The sequence below is a fragment of the Clarias gariepinus genome, chromosome 13 (genome assembly GCF_024256425.1).
Source record: "Clarias gariepinus isolate MV-2021 ecotype Netherlands chromosome 13, CGAR_prim_01v2, whole genome shotgun sequence".
NCBI lineage: Eukaryota > Metazoa > Chordata > Actinopteri > Siluriformes > Clariidae > Clarias > Clarias gariepinus.
The window spans coordinates 1,488,374-1,507,176 of record NC_071112.1 but is presented as its reverse complement, the minus strand read 5'-3'; the positions used below and the strand labels follow the sequence as shown (position 1 = coordinate 1,507,176).

The window sequence follows — 18,803 nt, the reverse complement described above, 5'->3', positions numbered from 1 at the left end:
CTGGATACCAGATGCTCGCCCAAACTGGTCAAACTGGTGGCTGATCTTTGTGCCAGCGTCCTTATTACTGAAAAAAGAAAAAGAAAAAACTGATCAGTTCATAACTGCGTCACGGTTGTGTTCATTTCTAACAATTTAACTTCTCTGTGCGTAACAAGCAGTAATAACTAACAGCAGTTCAGAAACAGCTGGCAAAGATCCCCCACCAGCTCGACCAGTTCAGCCAGTGCTCAGGCAGCAAGTAGCCACCAGGATAAACTGGATTTCTCAGCAGGGTTGCCTTTCGAAACACATCTTTAAATAAAGAAAAATTAAAGTAGTGTTAAGTACATTCTCCAGACACTCACAAGCATTTGACCTTCGGCCTACTTCATTCCGAGTAGAGGACTTTTTTCATTTTTATTTGTCTGAGAAATGTACGCGTGATTACATTACAGTACATTATAATGTTATGTCTGATAATGCTAATATCATGTTTGCTTTGCTACACTCTTCCATTTAGAGACACAAAGCCATTAGAGAATCACAGACACGTGTCCAGGTGTAGGCATGAAGTGGGTTAGCTAGCCTACACTGCCCTCTTGTGGCACTTTGGAAAATAACAGAGCGAATTCATTAGGGTTCCTTTGCAGAACTAGATGTCTGTACTGGTTTATTTTATATACATTTATCTATTTTTTTTAATACTATTCTGTTTTTATTTATTTATTTATTTATTTATAATCTATCTATTTGTGCTATTTTCTTGTGACTTATTTTTAAGATTGGAAATATAAATGTAAATATTTGTCATGCCAATAAAGCACCTTTGAATCTTAAATTCATTGAGACAATTTATTTTCTCTCTCTCTCTCTCTCTCTCTCTCTCTCTCTCTGCATGTCTGTAACACAACCTATTGTCTAATCCATACAAGGAATATATTGTAAACAGTAACTTATTATAATTTTTTCATTTAAGCCAAATTTACTTAAATGAAGGGGAAAAAAAGATAAAATATAGAAAAAATTAGGAACATTTATTAAAAAAATAGCATTTTTAACATTTATTAAAGTATAATACAGTATAAATGTAACAGGTTTTGATATAATGTGATAAGAGATGCTTCTTCTTTGTCTTTCGGCTGTTCCCTTTCAGGGGACTTACAATGTGATAAGAGATGACTGCAAGTAAACAAATCTTAATTTAAAAAAATAAAGAGGCTTGAACTTGCTAATAAAAATTACAAATACTATTATTACTACTACTACTACTACTAATAATAATACTAATTATTTTTGATGAGCTTAATATATTGTGGTTATATGATTTAAAAAACAAGTTTTTTTCCCACCATCTTGATGAAATTTTACATTACATAGCCAAAAGTACATTAAAATCTGACCACCACACCCATGTATATGTTTAGATTAGATTAGATTAGATTAGATTAGATTAGATTAGATTAAAGATAGAATTATGTTAACATAGCATTGTAGCTGGTAAGTCAAATTATTTAACATTATAGTATTTGGATCATCATAACCTTTGAAATATTTTTTTCTTCTTTTATTTTAGAGAAATCATCTCCCTTAAAATAGAAAAACCGAATGAAAGTTAAAGAAGGGATGGAATGAACTATTTGTACCAGTTATTGAATTCATACTGTATATAAAGTCCTTAACCCCAGGTCTGAACCTGACTACATTACAGTTTTTCTCAGTCGCTTTGGTGCGTTTCTCAGAACACTATTAATATTTGCACAGCAGTTAGTGCATTTCTCAAAACAATTAGTGCAAACTGCAAAACCTAGTGGATAGCCTGCAAAAGCACGTCACATGCTCAAAATTGATAATCCATTCCTCAAAAGCAAGTATTCATGTCAATGAAACTGTCAGTGCCATCAAAATGAAAAGTCTTGACACCATCTTTATGAACGAGATAGTCAAATGGGTTTGTCATGTTTTCACTATGACAGTTTATAATTTCAGTGTTTTCCGTTGCAAAAATATTTGGTGACACCTGAAAATGCTCAAGACAGCACTATGCCCTACTTGTACAGCCATTTGAAATGTGCAGTAAAGTTACTGTAGATGTTATGGGAGTTTTGGGAGTAACTGAGATCTGAATACGTACGTTTTACATTTTTACTGTATAGAAGTGTTTGTAATTCTACAGCATTGTGCAAAAGAAAAATATGCTACAGTCACTTGTTTACTGTAGAATACATGTAAACATAAAATCACCCTTTTGGTAGAGCTGTGCACAAATGTGAACAATATACAGTACATGTAACAGTACATACAGTATTGTACAGTACTGTAACATACAGGTACAGTAAATCATTCTGGCACATCCAGACGTTCCTGTCTGTCTGGCCACATATTTTCCTCTACATCACAACGGATGTTATCCCTCGCAATGCAGCGAGGAAAGTATCTCCTGGAGTGGCGAATCCATCCTCTGCAGGACTCTGCTGTGATGTTGTCACATGCTGCATCCATGGCTGCTAGCAGGGCCATTTGCTCATGTGGATGCCGGTCAATTCACCTGAGATCAAATCAAGGTGAAATTCACCTGAGATCAATTGTTCAATTTAGGAGACATTTCCAGGAAAAAATGATAAAGAAAGGTATAGAATTTGCTTGACAGATGACTAATATTTGACATTTGATAACTAGTTCAACAATTTTGTGTGTAATGACTCAAGCAATGAAAGTAAGACTATTAGTTTTATTGAGAACGACTATTCAGCATCCATAAGTATAATTAATTTTGACTGACATGACATAAGCAAATGGAAATGTCAAAAAACAGCAGAGAAATGTATGAAGCAACTGATACATGTCCAAAATCATTTGCAGTTTGTTCAGAGAAAGGAGAAATTGCTACTATGATGTGCACAAATGACTAAATGTTGTGGAGGTTGAACTAATAGTTATGAGAATTTTAATTCTGATCTGAGAAACGCACCAAAGCGACTGAGAAAAACTGTAACACTAGAACTGCTAACAAGGGCCATTCTAGGCTAAGAGTATTTTGCTGTTTGTACACTAGAGGGCAGTAACATTTATTTAGAAACCTCTGCAGTGCAACTAGGGGTTGATAGTGGGGGCCAGTGCTGTCCATTGTATTTATGAATTTTTACAACCTTGGTATAATCTCTAATATTGACACACTATGGACAATTTGGGAATGCCAGTTAGCCTAATCTGCATGTTTTTGGATTATGGGAGAAAACCAGAGGTTGTGGAGGAAACCCAATTACTACATAACTAAATAAAAAAGCAAGCCCTTCATAATCCGCAATTCCCAGTCAAAAGAAAAGGATGTAACTAAGCAAAAAAAAAAAAAAAAAAAAAATTTAGGAGAATGCTAAAACTAATAATATTGGGTTAAAAACTGAACTGAACTGTAAAACGCATTATTAAAACCTGGAAGGATAATGCTGAACCTTCACTCAACATTCACTTAGTGAGAATAATCTGGGGAGCATAAAGACTGGACTTTGGAGTGATGGAAAAGGTCATGTGACCTGATGAGTCCAGATTGAGCCTATTCAGGAGGGCGTGTCAGGGTAAGAAGGGAAGCCTCTGGAGACAGTGTTATGATCTGGGGTTGCTTCAGTTGCTCAGGTCTAGACTTAGCAACGTTATGTGGGAATAAAATGAAGTCATCTGATGACCTAAATGTATTGAATCACCAGGTTACCACATCTATGATATTTACAAAGTTTATTAATGATTAAAATAATAATTTACTTGAAACTAAATTGTACAGTATAACATGACACATGCTTCCCCAAAGGCTTGTTAAAAATTATATAAAAAAATTGTAAGACCTTTTAATATGCATTTTTTTTTTTGCATAAATGGCAGTAAACACTGTTTAAGCAAAAAAGCGTTGACACAGGACAGCAGTTTAAAAGATTATGTCCTGCAATACTTCAAGTTTTATACAATGCTTTAAGTTATGCACATTTAGAAACAAAAATAATAAGAGTATTATAAAATAAATTTTAAAACTCTTAAAACCAGAGTGACGAAGATCTGTACACAGCACAGGTCAAAGATGATTAAAAAATATATATGTACTTATATGGAAGCCTTACCAGTATATGTTAAGGGAGAGACTTTAGATATCAAAATGTGTATTTGGCTTTTTGGATATGTCTGGTAGAATGAAAGTTATCATTACTTTTAGAACGTGTTAATTTGATCACTCCCGGAAATGGGAATGATGTCACAAAAATGTAAAACTCCCAAAATGAGCATATTAGTATTACTATTATTAATATTGGTCACAAAAAAACCTAAAACAAAAATAAAAACATGTGATCATGTGTATTTATATAAATTAAAGAAAGGTTTTGTCTGTACTGTACGTTGGTCAGAACTCTTGAACTCTTTCAATGATATCATTACATTTCTTTCATTGAAAGACCTGAAACCAGTCTTAGAAAAAAATCTGTCTGTCCAGACGATTTTGCCATAGCAGCAAAATTGGCGGAATTTAATTAAACTTTGCCAGTCCTCAACCTTACAGAATGGGATTTCTTTGTATTAATAAGTTAGACAGAGAGTTCTGCTGTACAGAGAGACACACAGACATGTACGTGGGCTTCAACCTCAAATAATAATAATAATAATAATATCACTGATTATATTAAAGATCATCAGATTATTATTAGTTTTAACCTTTTAACTCTTTCTAAAAACTGTTTAATGTTAGTATGCGGTGTTGACGGGTAGTGAGGACAATCTTTTTGCCTATGACACCTATTTTCAAATTGTTTGCTTAGTCATGTTTGTATAGGTGGTTAAATGAACTAAAATTAGTTTATTTAACCAACTATACAAACTGTCTTTCTGTACAGTGTGGTTTACTTGTATTTGGGACAAACTACTGTACAGTGTGGTATACAGTTTGTCCCAAACACCAAAAACCACATTTCCCATGATGCAGTCTGCCGTCCTGACAGCTGATTGGCTGCTCAGAGTCTCGCGCCCCTCTTTCTCTCTGGGCCTCACCTTGTTGTGGGACGCTCGCGCGGTGACGCATGCGCACCAGCTGAGTTGGCGCTGAGACTGAGACTGTGACTGTGTGTGAGAGAGAGATATGGCCCTGTACAGCGGGCAGTGTGGCCGGGTTCTCTTATCCAGCGCTCTGGTTCCCCTGTGGAGACGGACGGCGACCTCCGGAGACCCGGTGTGTAGACTTTATACAGGGCCAAGCCGGGGGGAACAGCAGTGCGCGTCACCTAACACCAGCGCCAACCTCACACACCGAGGCGAACAGGTACACACTCACACAAACATATAAATTAAATACATACATGAACAAATACGGAAGCTAAAGTTTAGTGTGTGTTTGTTGAATTGTTAATATCAGTTACAACTTTGGCCTTGCTGTGGTAACATGTGGCGCGTGCGCGCGTCCCACGCGCTGTTTTTATTTGTCGGGGGTTCAACGATTACGTAACACCGAGTGAAGAAACCCGGAAGTGATCCACTCACCGTGCACCCTAATCTGCACCGAGTCTCATGACACCTCCCACTTTTTCACCTCTCACTGCTGTCACTTACAGTCGCTTTAAACTCATTGCTCTCAGTCTCAGTGTTCACTGGTCCGTCCATTAATATTCATCCCCATTCACTGAGGTTCTGCCCATATTCATCTCAATGTTTAGTTTTCTTTTATATTTCATCATCTCACTCATCGTCTCTACCACTTTATCCTGTATATCCTGTATAAAGGGGGGGGGGGATTTGGGGCACGAGACGGGGTGCACTCTGGTGGACAGGGTGCTGATCCATCCACACACACTCTCATTTACACACTACTGGCCAGTTAAGATTCAAAAAACTTGCTGAATAATAAAAAATTTGAGCACTTTCAAACCACATGATTTGAAAGAGTAGACTGTACTGATATATAAAAATTAACTTCTAAGTAAATAAGAGAGCAAAAGTATTACAAACAAGTAAAAACACACACAAACCCGGAGAGCATCCGCACCAAGCTGCTGCACGATTGTGCATGTGCAAAAAAAACCCACACGTCTTAATCTGTGTGGATCATGTCCTAATTGGGTCACATAATCTAATCTAAACGCGCAAACTCCACACACACACACACTCAGGAATCGAACATAGATCCTGAGGTTGCAAGGCAACATTGCTATCCACTGCACCACCATATATGTTTATATACAATTTTATTTTATAATCCAAAAATGCATTTCTGTTTTGTCAATCAGAAACTTTTGTGCTCGGTACAGAATCGTTTATATATAAGGCTGATCGACTGATCGAGCAACTGGTTCATCTCTATTATAAATGTAAAAAATTTATTTTGGAGTCAGTGTGGTGATACATGAATCACCACACAAGAGTTTTTATGCTTCCTAACAAATGCTTAGCATGGAAAAGAAAATTATGAATTCAGCATTCACAAAAAATTTTAAGTTTTAAAAATCTGGAAACATTTGACAAGTAAAGATACTTGATTTAATTTCAATTCAATCAAAAAGCATTCAGACCACTGAAGTTGAGATTTTCTTGTTATTACTAGGAAGTGATAATAATAATAATAAAAAATAATGATAAGAATAATTAAATAATTATAATAGTTGCCATTTATATAAATTGACTTATATGAAATTATGTTAGTTTATGTTAATATAAATTTATATGAATTGACTGGCTCAACTACTCAATACAAAAACGTCTCAATTGTGACATGCACGCACGGGCTGTAGTTTTCTTGCAATGATCCCTATACGATTTTGCTCGCACATTAATTACATTTACATTAACATTTAGGCATTTGGCAGACGCTCTTATCCAGAGCGACTTACATTTTTATCTCATTATACATCTGAGCAGTTGAGGGTTAAGGGCCTTGCTCGAGGGCCCAACAGTGGCAACTTGGTGGTTGTGGGGTTTGAACCTGGGATCTTCTTTTAGTTAAGAAGCAGTGATGTGATATATTGTTCACATACTCGCTGTGTCTCTTGATGTACTGGAGGATTTAAAAGCGACGTCTACTAAACGGGAACTTTCGCAACGTGAACCTATTTGTCAAGTTGATCTGTGGCAAAATATATTACACTCAATATATTATTGCTGTCACGCTTAGCAAAAGTTTCTGCAAGCCCGCTTATATTTCCTTTAATGTTTAGCTAATCTTCTTAGACCGAACTAATCATGTAAGTGTTTCTCTACGAAATTTTATGCAGGAGATTCTCAGTGAAAGCTGAGACTGTGATTATCTGTCACAAATTCACAAATTACTACTGGAAAATGTAAACAGATGTGATTATGCATATTTCTGAGAAATACTTAAAAAAAAAAAAAAAAAAACAGAAAAAAAAACCTGGCAGCTTGTCTTCCATGTACTGGACCTCAGTTATTATTTAACCTTGTGACTTGTTCAATGTTAAACGTTTAGGCACGAAACCCCTTGATGTTTTAAACATGGACTAGACACGTCATGTCTCGGCACATAAGTTCATATGTTCATTTTTGTTCTTGTGTTATTTTCAGTGAACAAATGAAACCCCTTGTAGTTCTAACTGATGTAAAAATAGACAGTATAAGTCTCAGACATTGCTGTTAAATGACATACAACACTAACGCAGTGGTCAAAGTAACAGGTGACATGTGGTGTGTTTGGTCTGGTGTTCTTCCTAAATATTATTTATAATGAAGAGATTATGAAAACACTTTGTTGACATTCTGACAACATACTGTTGTTTCTTTCTTCTTTCTTTTTGCACTCAGGGATTAACTATAGCAGCCGGTCAGAGGCGGGTTTTGAAGGACGTCTTACCCTTTTCAGAATTCCTCACAGACACTTTTGGAAGGAGACACAATTATCTGCGGATTTCTCTTACAGAAAAATGCAACCTCCGCTGTAAGTTGGATCGTGACCCTAAAGAGGGGGGTGTTGACTTAGCTTTATATAAGATTAAAAAACAAATGAATTAGTCCTGAAGTAGATCCCATGCCAGTAATATACATCTATCATTTTTAGCCTTGCTCTAGCCTTGGTTTAAGCCAATTTTTAATTTTATTTAAAAATCTGTATTGGATAAAAACATGACGTGGCATGCTGTTCTAGGAATATAATCAGTTTTGGGGTTGTTTGAGATGTCCCGGTGCAAAGTCCTCTTACTCAGAAAGCACAAAGTCCTAAAAACTTTTTCATCACTTTTGGGGGATGTCCCTTCATTAGGACATCGCAGCAAAATGAGAACATAAGATAAGATATACTTTTATTCGTCCCACAGTGGGGACATTTCTGCATTACAGCAGCAAAGAGAAAAAGTGCAAAAATAAAGTAGGGACAGAAAAGTGTATAAATACAAAAGGGAAATCAAATTGCACTAGGTAATATAATGTTGTCAGGCTTCAGGAAGTGAAAGTCCTGCCACATATTTGTTCCACCTATTAACTGATTCTAATGAGCATCTCTACAGGGAGATCAGCGAATACTAATTAGTGACATCACCTGTTTTGTGCACAGGGAGAACTATAATTCGTGGCACATGTTGTCTTAATACTATTCGATGTCACGGTATCATCGCCGCCTGGTCCAAAAAAGCTGTTGTTTATAAGTATTAAATTACATTTACATGTACAGCATTTGGCAAAATCTCTTATATAGAGTAATTTACATTTTCATTTTGTTACACAGATGGTTAAAAGAAAAAAAAAAAACAATATATATAGCACAAAAGATACCGTATATTGTGCAGTAATTCCTATTATTCCTGGAGTTGATACATTTGTTGCAGAACTAATGAGAATGAATTAAGTTAAGGAATGATTATTAATATTTTACACAACAGAAAAAAATATACATTGCAGATCACTTGCAGTAAATAAAATATCAATTGCAGTACATGTGTAACATGACGCCTTGCAATCAGTTCTCAAACGCCTTAATCAAGAATCTACAGACTGCCGTTAGATTTTATTCGCCTGCATCCAGCAAAAAAAATATTTACATTACTGAAATTGGGTTAAGAACCATTATTAAAGATGCCTCTGAGTGGTGCAGTGGTAAAATGCTCGCCCTATCATCCGGAGAGCGCTGGTTTCGAACCCCGGGTGATGCTGTTTTCCTCTCACAGCCGGAGGCACAGAGAGAGCTGATTGGCTGAGCTCTCTCAGGGGGGAGGGATGAGAGGTACTTGCGCTCCCACATTAATCACGGCTCTACAGCCAGTCAGGGGCGTCTGTGAGCTCACGCACGCGGAAGGAGCGGCTAGCGCTTTCCTCCGAGTGTGTTACTCCGCCCCTAACGGTGCGTGAGCGAGCAGTTCGAAAAGATGCGGTCGGCTGACGTCACGCGGTTCGGAGGAAACACGTGATAGTCTTCGCCCTCCCGGCTGAATGGTAGTAGTAGCCTTAATGTGGGAGCCCCCTAGTGACGGGAAGGAATTGGCCACGACTAAATTGGGGAGAAAATTGGAAAAAAACCAAAAAAATTATAATAAAAAAAAAAAAAAGAAAAGAACCATTATTAAAACTGGGAAGGATGGAGCTGAACGGTTAACTTGGTGAAAGAAATGTGATCACTTAAACCCATGGAGTTCTGGAGACAGTGTTATGATCTGGGGTTGCGTCAGTTATGTGTTATGTGGCAATAAAATGAAGTCAGCTGACGACCTAAATGTACTGAATCACCAGGTTATCACCTCTGTGGAGGTTTTCCTTCTTCCCTGATTATTCCAGAGTAATTCTGGGACCGTGAGGAATAATCTTTTACACTTGACCTTTTGTCCAAGCAGTTATTAAAGGTTTATATGTGTTGTGTTCTGTTGCTTTCCCTCAGGTCAGTACTGTATGCCAGAGGAAGGAGTAAAGCTGAGTCCAAAACAACAGCTCTTATCCTCAGATGAGGTGTTGACTCTGGCTCGACTATTTGTACGCGAGGGCGTGGAGAAGATCCGTCTGACTGGAGGAGAACCTCTCATCCGCCCCGACGTCCTCCATATCGTTGGTAATAATGGTGGTGATAAACTTTCCTTCCATCCTCTTACTTCTCCTCAACTATTCATGGGAATGTGATCAAATCTTCACAAAACCCTTATCAGGAAGTGTAGGTGTGCATTAGCTACTTAATTTCTCCAATAAATTTAATTTAATTTTTGATCAGCTGACAATTGTTTCAACATGTTTTATATAGGGCATGAACTCATTTATTATCTGCAACTCCTCCTAAACCATTCATGTGGATTTTGACACTCATTGGAGATATGCACTCGCTGTTTCATTTTTAGAAGGAGCATTTTCAGTGGGCAGACGACACACGTCTTCTTCGGGAGACTCATAAATTTTTCTAATATAACTAAAATATCACATTTTGATCACCTTGTTAATGAGCCTAAGATTTTTTTTCTCTTTATTTGTCCAGCTGAAATGAGGAAAATGGAGGGTCTGAAGACGATCGCTGTAACTACTAATGGTATGAACCTTGCCAGGCTGCTGCCCGGTTTAAAGAAAGCTGGCGTGAACTTGCTCAATGTCAGTCTAGACACGTTGGTGCCAGCCAAGTTCGAGTTCATCGTTAGACGAAAAGGTAAAGTTTAACTAATTTTATCTCTCTCGGGCAAAGTGAAGATGTGATGATTTGTAAGCCGTTAATGAAGAGTTATCGAGTTCTCGTTATATGGGTTTATACAGTATTTATAGCCTATAAAACCAGGCATTAAAATGTTGTGTATAGTGTACAAGCAGCCATAAAAGCTGTCTTACAGTTAGAGGTGTTAAAAGAAGTTCAACAAATGGACAAATTTTTTTTCTACCTATTTTCTATCCACAGCATTAGTATGGATGGATTTCATGGACCATCATTTCGTCTCCGTTTATTTACAATAGAAAGTCTTAAGGATGGTTGTCTTGTCAGTGTTTGTCAAATAAAATGTTTTTGTATATAAGGTAAATTTAAAGCTACAGTTGTTCCAGTGTAAAAGATAAATGCTTTAGGAGGCAACAGACATGAAAGAGAGATTATTTAGAGGTGCCAATTTTTCTTGTTTAAATGTAAATGTTATGATTTTTAATAAATTTGCTAACCACTATTCAGCTCCAAATAAAACATACACTCAATTAGCCATAACATTAAAACCACCTAGGTTTTGGGTCTTGGGGTGGCTCCGGCCCCTTGTGGGTGTGGCTCCGCAGTGCCTTGGGTGTGTGTGCTGTGGTGTTTGACACCAGGACGTTCACATGGTTACCTCCACTTTATTCTCTGCATTCCGAGTAAATAGAGACTAGGAAGAGCAGTGTTGTTGTTTTTCTTACATTTTTTCCTGCTGATGTAGCAGAGCTTTAAAAAGCCAAATGGAGCAGCAGACTGTTGGATCACTGGGTGGTGGATCCCTCAGTGTTAGACAGATGGAGCAGTGTGACACAGGAGAAATAACAGCAGTATACGGGAAAACACAGGGAGCATGGATAATAAAGTTTCTTCTGCTACTTCATACATGGCTGTTTAATAAGTATACAGTGCGATTCCCTCGAAAGAGACCCTGAATATTCTGTAATATCTCTTGCTACGGTATGATGAAGCAATCTGAACCAAATAAAAAATTGCATTACATGCGATGCTGGAAGCGGTCTGTTGTCCAATATTCTTTCGTTGTCCCTCACAAACGCCTGGAACCAGTGACCGTATCTGACTCTTTTCTCCATATCACTCACTCTCACTGCCTCGTTTATAGGTTCCGTGTGGAACACCATATTTCTTCCTAAATTCACATCGTTAAACAAATTGTTGACCACCATCCTGATGAGAGGGTTAAACACGATGGTTGTCTGTCTCCGAGGCATCCCAGCGGTTAGAATCCCTGTATACCGAGGAGCACTTTGTGGAGTACCCTGTTTCGTTCTTCATTCTACAGAGTTATTACAGAATATTCGGGGCCTATTTTAAATGAATCACAGTGTATCTATAATATAAATACACATTATCTTACACTTTTGTAACAGAGGCGTTGTTAGTATCAGACTTATGATGTGTATTTTCGGATTTAACTTTTTCTTAAATTTTCTGTATAATGTTCTATAAACTACATGATGTGTCATTGCTGTGTTTTATAGTGACTCTCTTTTTTCCTCGACAGGTTTCCATAAGGTCATGGAAGGTATTGATAAGGCCATTGATTTGGGCTACAATCCAGTTAAGGTAATAAATGAATGTGGAATAATATGTAAATGTGATGGATTATATAATACGAGAAACTTAAACATTAGAACATTTAGACAAAGTATAAAGGGCGATTATGTATACAATACAGTCAACCTCCGAAATTCAAGGCATTTACCTTCCAAAAGTGCTCCGAAAACATGTTAATTTGACGAATATTGAGAACTTGTCTTTTTTCGTACCTTGTCATTACACATAAAACTCACTTATGGCATCATTAAAAAGACCCTGAGTGTCTTAAAAAAAATCCAAATAAAAGGTCAGTAGTGCCGCAAGATATTTGAGGAAAGACAAATCCTGCCTTTTTTGCAAATTATGATTTTTAAGCTTTAACCTATTAAATGATGCATTTTAACATTTTATGTGCTTAAATTACACTTTCTAATATCTCATTTAAAACATAGCATAATACATTATTTTTATGGAAATTTAGCTGAATTTACATTAATATTCATGTTGCAAAATTAGTAAATGATATTGTTCTTAATAGTTTATGCATAAAAAAAGTATATAAAGCTGCAAAAAAAGGCATAAAAAATTTAATGGATTAATTATTTCATACATTATTTTCCTCAAACTCTTACAAACAATACCCCATAATGACAACGAGAAAGAAGTTTCTATGAAATCTTTGCAATTTTTAAAAAATAAAAGAAATCACATGATCATGTTGTCATTGTCTGTAAAATTTTGAGGAAAGTAATGAAGTTAATTCATTTTGGAATAAGGCTTTAACATAAAATGTGGAAAAAGTGGAATCACTGTGAATACTTTCTGGATGTACTGTAAAAATATATATATTCAAAAGAACGTTTTATATTTGTAGAGTGTAACTATTAGAGGGGCCTCCAAAAAAGGGCAAACCTTTGGAATAAGCACACCTGGAGGTGAATGCCTTGAGTAACCTACAGTCAGATGTTCCAGATTGTTGAGTAACCTACAGTCAAACATCTGGGCCTTTTAATATTTTACAGCCAACTTACAACATGACACCTGGGTGATTAAATAACTTCCAGCCAGGTGTTCAAAGTGTTGACTAAATACTGACTAACTAGATGTCCGAGTGTTTAGTAATCTATACTCAAGTCTGAGCTTACAGTTAAACATCCAAAATATTAAGTTTGCGTTTCTCACAGGTGAACTGTGTGGTGATGAGGGGTCTGAATGAAGACGAGCTGCTGGACTTTGTGACTCTGACCGAGAGGAAGCCTCTGGATGTGCGCTTTATTGAGTACATGCCCTTTGATGGTAAACTCACCATTGCTGATCAATACAAAAGCAAATAATGGCACATAATAAGTGTGTGTGTGTGTGTGTGTGTGGGTGGGTGTATTATTGAGCAGTAGATATTGCTCTAAGAAATAAAATGAAGCCTCAATTCAGATTTCTTTAAACACGTCTTTCGGACCTGAATCCTATGTTCAGTAAACATTTTGGGACAGTGTGTGTAAGGGTTATGTGCATGGTGTACACAGTGATGTGCATCGTGTTTTTTGGCTCCCTCTGCAGGCAATAAGTGGAACTTCAGGAAGATGGTGAGTTATGCAGAGATGCTGGACTGCATTAAGCAGCGATGGCCCAGTCTGGAGCCGCTTCCTGGGGACGAGACAGGGACCGCCAAGGTCAGCCCTTATTAAATAATTCCAAACTTAGCTCGTTCGTTATGTGGCGTCTTCATGGGAGAAGATTAAGGCAGGATGTCACCCGGGTCTGGTTATGAATCTTTCCAGTGCTGCAGGTTTTTTTTTTTTTTTTGGACCCAAATGTAGGTCGTAGACATTAGTTCCCTGTGACCCATGACAGAGCATTCAGTTAGTTTGGTCATGGTTCGATTCTTTGATTGATGTGTGTGTGTGGTCTCAGGCTTTCAGAGTTCCAGGATTTCAGGGCCAGCTGGGTTTTATCACCTCCATGTCGGATCATTTCTGTGGCTCCTGCAACCGTCTGCGCATCACAGCCGATGGCAACCTGAAGGTACATCTTCAGCGTGTGTGTGTGGTCCTTAAAAACCACTATATTTGCTATTGTGTATTATATTTCAAGGTCTGCAACCTAGACCTGGGTATATTTGTGTGTTTCAGGTGTGTTTGTTCGGAAACTCCGAGGTGTCTTTGAGAGACTTTCTCCGCTCTGGAGCATCTGATGAGGAACTTCTGCAGATAATAGGAGCTGCAGTGGGACGGAAGAAGAAACAGCACGCTGGTACTCGCACCTACTCATATGGGGGGGAAAAAACAAAAAACAACGAACCTCCAGCTATTAAACATAATGCTTCATCTCTCATCTTCTCTCTCTCCTTTCTGTCTTCCCTATGTTTTGGGTTGATGAGTCCTATTAATGTTCTTTCCACTGATTTAAATGGAGCTCGATATCTTCTACAGTTTTAATATGATCCTCTGCTCTTGCATGTCTGTGGAATTTATTTTGTCTGCGCTTCATTAAGGAACATTCAGTTATTTTGCAGATACAGTTTGTCTTTTCCCTTTTAAGTGTTTTCGTCTGTTTGTTTTCATCTCTGCAGGCATGTTCAATATCTCTCAGATGAAAAACAGGCCGATGATCCTCATTGGTGGGTGACACAGCTGTACGTAATACATCTTTAAGTAGTTATCACTGGTCGGCTTTTGTCAGACTAACCTTATACGTAGTCCAAATACTATTTAGATTATTGTGTCAGTCATTATGTATATAAAAAACAAATATTTTAAACATAGTCAACTATATCAAACATTGTGATTGAGACTGTGTAGGCTGTAGGACATCATGTTATAGTATCGTCCTAATATAGTGAATACGAAGCGGTTTGGGATTCTGTTCCTTAGTTTTGAAAGAGCTTAAATAAAAATAAATTAATTACATTTAAAAAAAAGCAAGAAAACATTTTCACATTAGTGCCGGTTTGATTAAAATTGCGATCCTGTAAGTATTAGATTTTATAAACATCCCAATTCAATATCACGTTTTCTCCCAATTTTGTTACAATTTAATCCTTTAAGTTTAATGATTAATTCAATTTAGCACGTTTCTTTTAGCATTAGTTTTCTCATTTAAAAAAACGAGCGCAGCATTTAAACAATTCAAAATAACTTAAAATACTAGAGTAAAACATTTAACTGAGCAGCCCATATCTGCCATAATCTTAAGATATGATGCCACATATCCGCCATGATTATTAGTTCTAAACAAACTTGGTAAATACTACACTCCTACAACACGGGATAAAAATGTGTAAATAACTCAGAGAGAACCACTTGGAGGATTATAAAGAAACAAAGACAAAAGATTTAGTCAAGTGGATCAGTATGCTTTACATTGTATATTCGTGTCAAAGGCACATAAGACTCACATTGTCCGACTTACAAACGAGTCCCATTCCAGGCCATGTTTGTAAGTCAGATTTGTTCGTAGGTAGGGGATTACATGTATCATAAATGTAAATTGTTTTTAATCAAATCGATTCCCCCCCCCATCTCTAATGAGCACATAGTGTAGCAGTGTCTAAAATGAAAGGATAATTAATATGTGCATTAAAAGTGAATTGTTTGAGTAATTTATGTACCAATGTAACATTTTACAGCCCAGATGTATGTTTGTTTATTAAACATCATGTGCTGTAATATGATTGTGTTACTTGCTGAACGTTTCTCCTTTTTGTCTCTCAGCTGAAGAGGGAAGCCGGCCTGTACCCGTGTCGAATAGTGAGCCGAGGAGGTATCACATCCATCCTTATCGCAGACCTGTGCCAGGCCGAGTTTTGCCCCATTTTGAGAACCCGTACTACCTACACCACAGTGGCCCGGCTAATGAAGGCTTGAATAGCAGCACTTTTACCACAAACGCACCAGCTTTTACAATCTCCGGCGTCTCACACGAGAGTGAGACGCCACCAAATGTTTACCATGTCCATCAGGGAAGGAGGCAGGTTTCCCCTGAGGAATTTTGTAGCACTGCATTTCCTGATACCGAGTATGCTTCTTGTTCTGTAACACGCACAGGTGAGTTTAGGCGGCTGAGACGCGCACACAGACTTGTCGGCTCTCTCAGGCGGAACGCGCAGAGGGACGTCCGGTCTTACGCCACATCTCTTTTTAGCACTTTAATCCCCAAACATGTAATGCGGCAGAATGTAAGGGAATGCCACAACCAAAGCAATGCCCAAGGAGGCTTTAGTGCATCATATCACACCCCGACCTTTGACCAGCTGACCCACACCGACGCGCACGGCAGAGCCTCCATGGTGAACGTCAGCGATAAAGCAGTGACCCGTCGTACTGCCACAGCCAGTGCCCGTGTTCTTCTAGGCTCCAAAGCTTTCAGCCTGGTCCACGCCAACCAGATCGCTAAGGGCGACGCGTTGGCGGTCGCCCAGCTAGCAGGCATCATGGGTGCCAAGCAAACATCCGGTCTCATTCCCCTTTGCCACCCCGTGTCCCTTGACCACACCTCCGTCACCGTGGAGCTCCTGGAAGAAGGCCATGTGGCTGTCGTCATGGCGACGTGCCAGGCAACAGGCCGCACCGGAGTGGAGATGGAGGCTCTGACTGCGGCGTCGGTCGCCGCCCTGGCGCTCTACGACATGTGTAAAGCGGTCAGCCGTGACATCGTTATAACTGACATCAGACTTCTGAGTAAGACAGGAGGACAACGGGGCGACTTTCATCACACCAGCTAATACTAAACCGCGCACAGATGTAACCATAGACATGATGTAGCGACATCAAGCTGACATACTGACCTGTTACGAAGCTCTTACGAATCTTTATGTGCCTTTAGAGTTCTTCATCACACACTTTGTAGCGCTGATGTATTTTGTATTTTTTTTTTTTTTTTGAGAGCACCTTTTGAAAGTACTGAGTGTTAGCGATATATAGTGCAAGTTTTTGAAAGGGCATTCAGCGTTGGATTAGTATCCAATGGTCCAATGGGCAGAAAGATACTGTAATCTAACCACTTGTTCACTTTGTTAGTGTTCTGTGCCAATTAATTACTTTCAAGGATCGAATCACTGTCCTGATCTTCTGGTTCGTCTTCTGACCCTCAGCCTAATGTACAGCTGCTTCTCGATAAATTAGAACATCATTGACGAGTTTTATTAAGATTTATTTCAGTAATTCCGTTTAAAGAGTAAAACTTGTATATTATATTGATTTATTACACACACACTGATATATTTCAAGTGTTTATTTCTCTTAATTCTGATGATTATGGCTTACAGCTAATGAAAACCCAAAATTCAGTATTTTAGAAAACGCCGTGCTGTTCAAATGTGTGCCATTAATGTATTTCCACTTCGTCTCACTGCCATCAGTGATGAGCAAACATCATGCCTCATTAAGTAATCATCAACCTAATACAGAAGGAACCAGGGTTTACTGGAGTTCTTGTGCTTCAGTTACCAAATCTGCACCCAACATGAACTTCATTTGTCTCAAATCTGATTATTGGACATAAAGAAGTCAGACTTGACATGCCGGGTCTGAAACCATCATGTCGTCAGGTTTAAAGTCGGGAAAGCGACTCGTTTTGCCCAACTTCGACTTGATGAACTGGCTGGGGACGGAAATGTGGGTTTGCCTGATTTGTAGCAACCCCATTTCTCCATCATCCTCATTTAATGCAATGAACAGAAGGAGAAAATTCCCTGTTTACTTAAAGACTGCACCAGGAAAACCAAAGAACGTTAAAGATACTCGTCGATTGGAAGTCTAACAGTTATTTCATCTAGATGAGTCTGTGGCAGCTTAAGAAGACCTTTCACACTGATTTTTCTTTTTAATACAAGACTAAAGACTTTTTCGAACTGTGTTTCTCTTGCATGTTTCAAGCACTTTTCCCAAGCACTTAAAATTCTCATCAGGGAGAACAACTCTAAGCACGTAGCTATACAGCAGCTTGGTTAAATCGTGACGCTCGCTAAACACGTCTGAACCTGTGCACGCTGGCCGTTTTTAACCACCGTATTTAAGTGTTTTAAAGTGTAAATGAATGTCCATTTTATTTCTAGCAGACAGCTAAAGGACTTCCGCCCCCCCCATCCCAGACACTAACATATTAAAATATTCATAAAGGTGCATTTATGTGTATGATTTAAATGTAGATCACCATATGGTTTTTTCTATTAAGTTCAAAAAAAGTTTCAGATCTAGGCTTTAAATAATCTTAAGAGATGTACCATTTGTATTTTTTAATTAATATAATAAAATTAACTACTTGTGATTGTGTGTGTGTGTGTGTGTGTGTGTGTGTGTGTGTGTACATCAGAGGGCAGTGTTGAGCTTTGTTCAAGAAATGGTGCGGGAGGGGAAAAAAAGGACAAATGAGACGTACATAAGGGAAACAGGTTTATTTGACCCTACAAAAGGCTGCATGGCGAGCAAAAAAAAAAAAAAAACGAAAGCTATTTATACTCAAGAATCTTGACATACAAAGACCACAGTATCTGTTACTCATATTTATACTTCTCAGGTAACATTTTTGCTGTAATGATGCGTATACATACAAAATATAGCAAACTAAATAAAGCAAATAAATAGACTCAATTTACAGGAAAAAAAAAAGAAAAAATATTGGAACATTCCTTAACATTTTCGGTTTTCCTTTTTTCGCG

At 37.9% G+C, this 18,803-nt stretch overlaps 1 protein-coding gene across 2 annotated transcripts; it reads left to right on the top strand.

Annotated features, from left to right (window-relative positions):
- Positions 1-5,072: 5,072 nt before the first annotated feature.
- mocs1 (molybdenum cofactor synthesis 1) lies at positions 5,073-16,999 on the top strand. Of its 2 annotated transcripts, none has more exons than XM_053510554.1 (11): positions 5,073-5,275; positions 7,762-7,894; positions 9,821-9,988; positions 10,403-10,567; positions 12,114-12,175; positions 13,333-13,444; positions 13,706-13,818; positions 14,060-14,170; positions 14,278-14,398; positions 14,718-14,765; positions 15,859-16,999. In XM_053510554.1, exons 1-11 carry the CDS (start codon positions 5,096-5,098, stop codon positions 16,866-16,868), a joined length of 2,223 nt encoding a protein of 740 aa, XP_053366529.1. In that variant the 5' UTR covers positions 5,073-5,095; the 3' UTR covers positions 16,869-16,999. The 2 variants fall into 2 exon arrangements, with proteins under 2 accessions (XP_053366529.1, XP_053366530.1); XM_053510555.1 differs by having other exon boundaries at positions 14,718-14,780; positions 15,859-15,994.
- Positions 17,000-18,803: the final 1,804 nt, after the last annotated feature.

Coding starts and splice junctions, on each gene's coding strand:
- mocs1 (XM_053510554.1), top strand. CDS start 5,096: ATGGCCCTGTACAGCGGGCAGTGTGGCCGGGTTCTCTTATCCAGCGCT. Junction 7,895..9,820: donor AGAAAAATGCAACCTCCGCT/GTAAGTTGGATC, acceptor GCTTTCCCTCAG/GTCAGTACTGTATGCCAGAG. Junction 14,766..15,858: donor CAGGCCGATGATCCTCATTG/GTGGGTGACACA, acceptor TTTGTCTCTCAG/CTGAAGAGGGAAGCCGGCCT.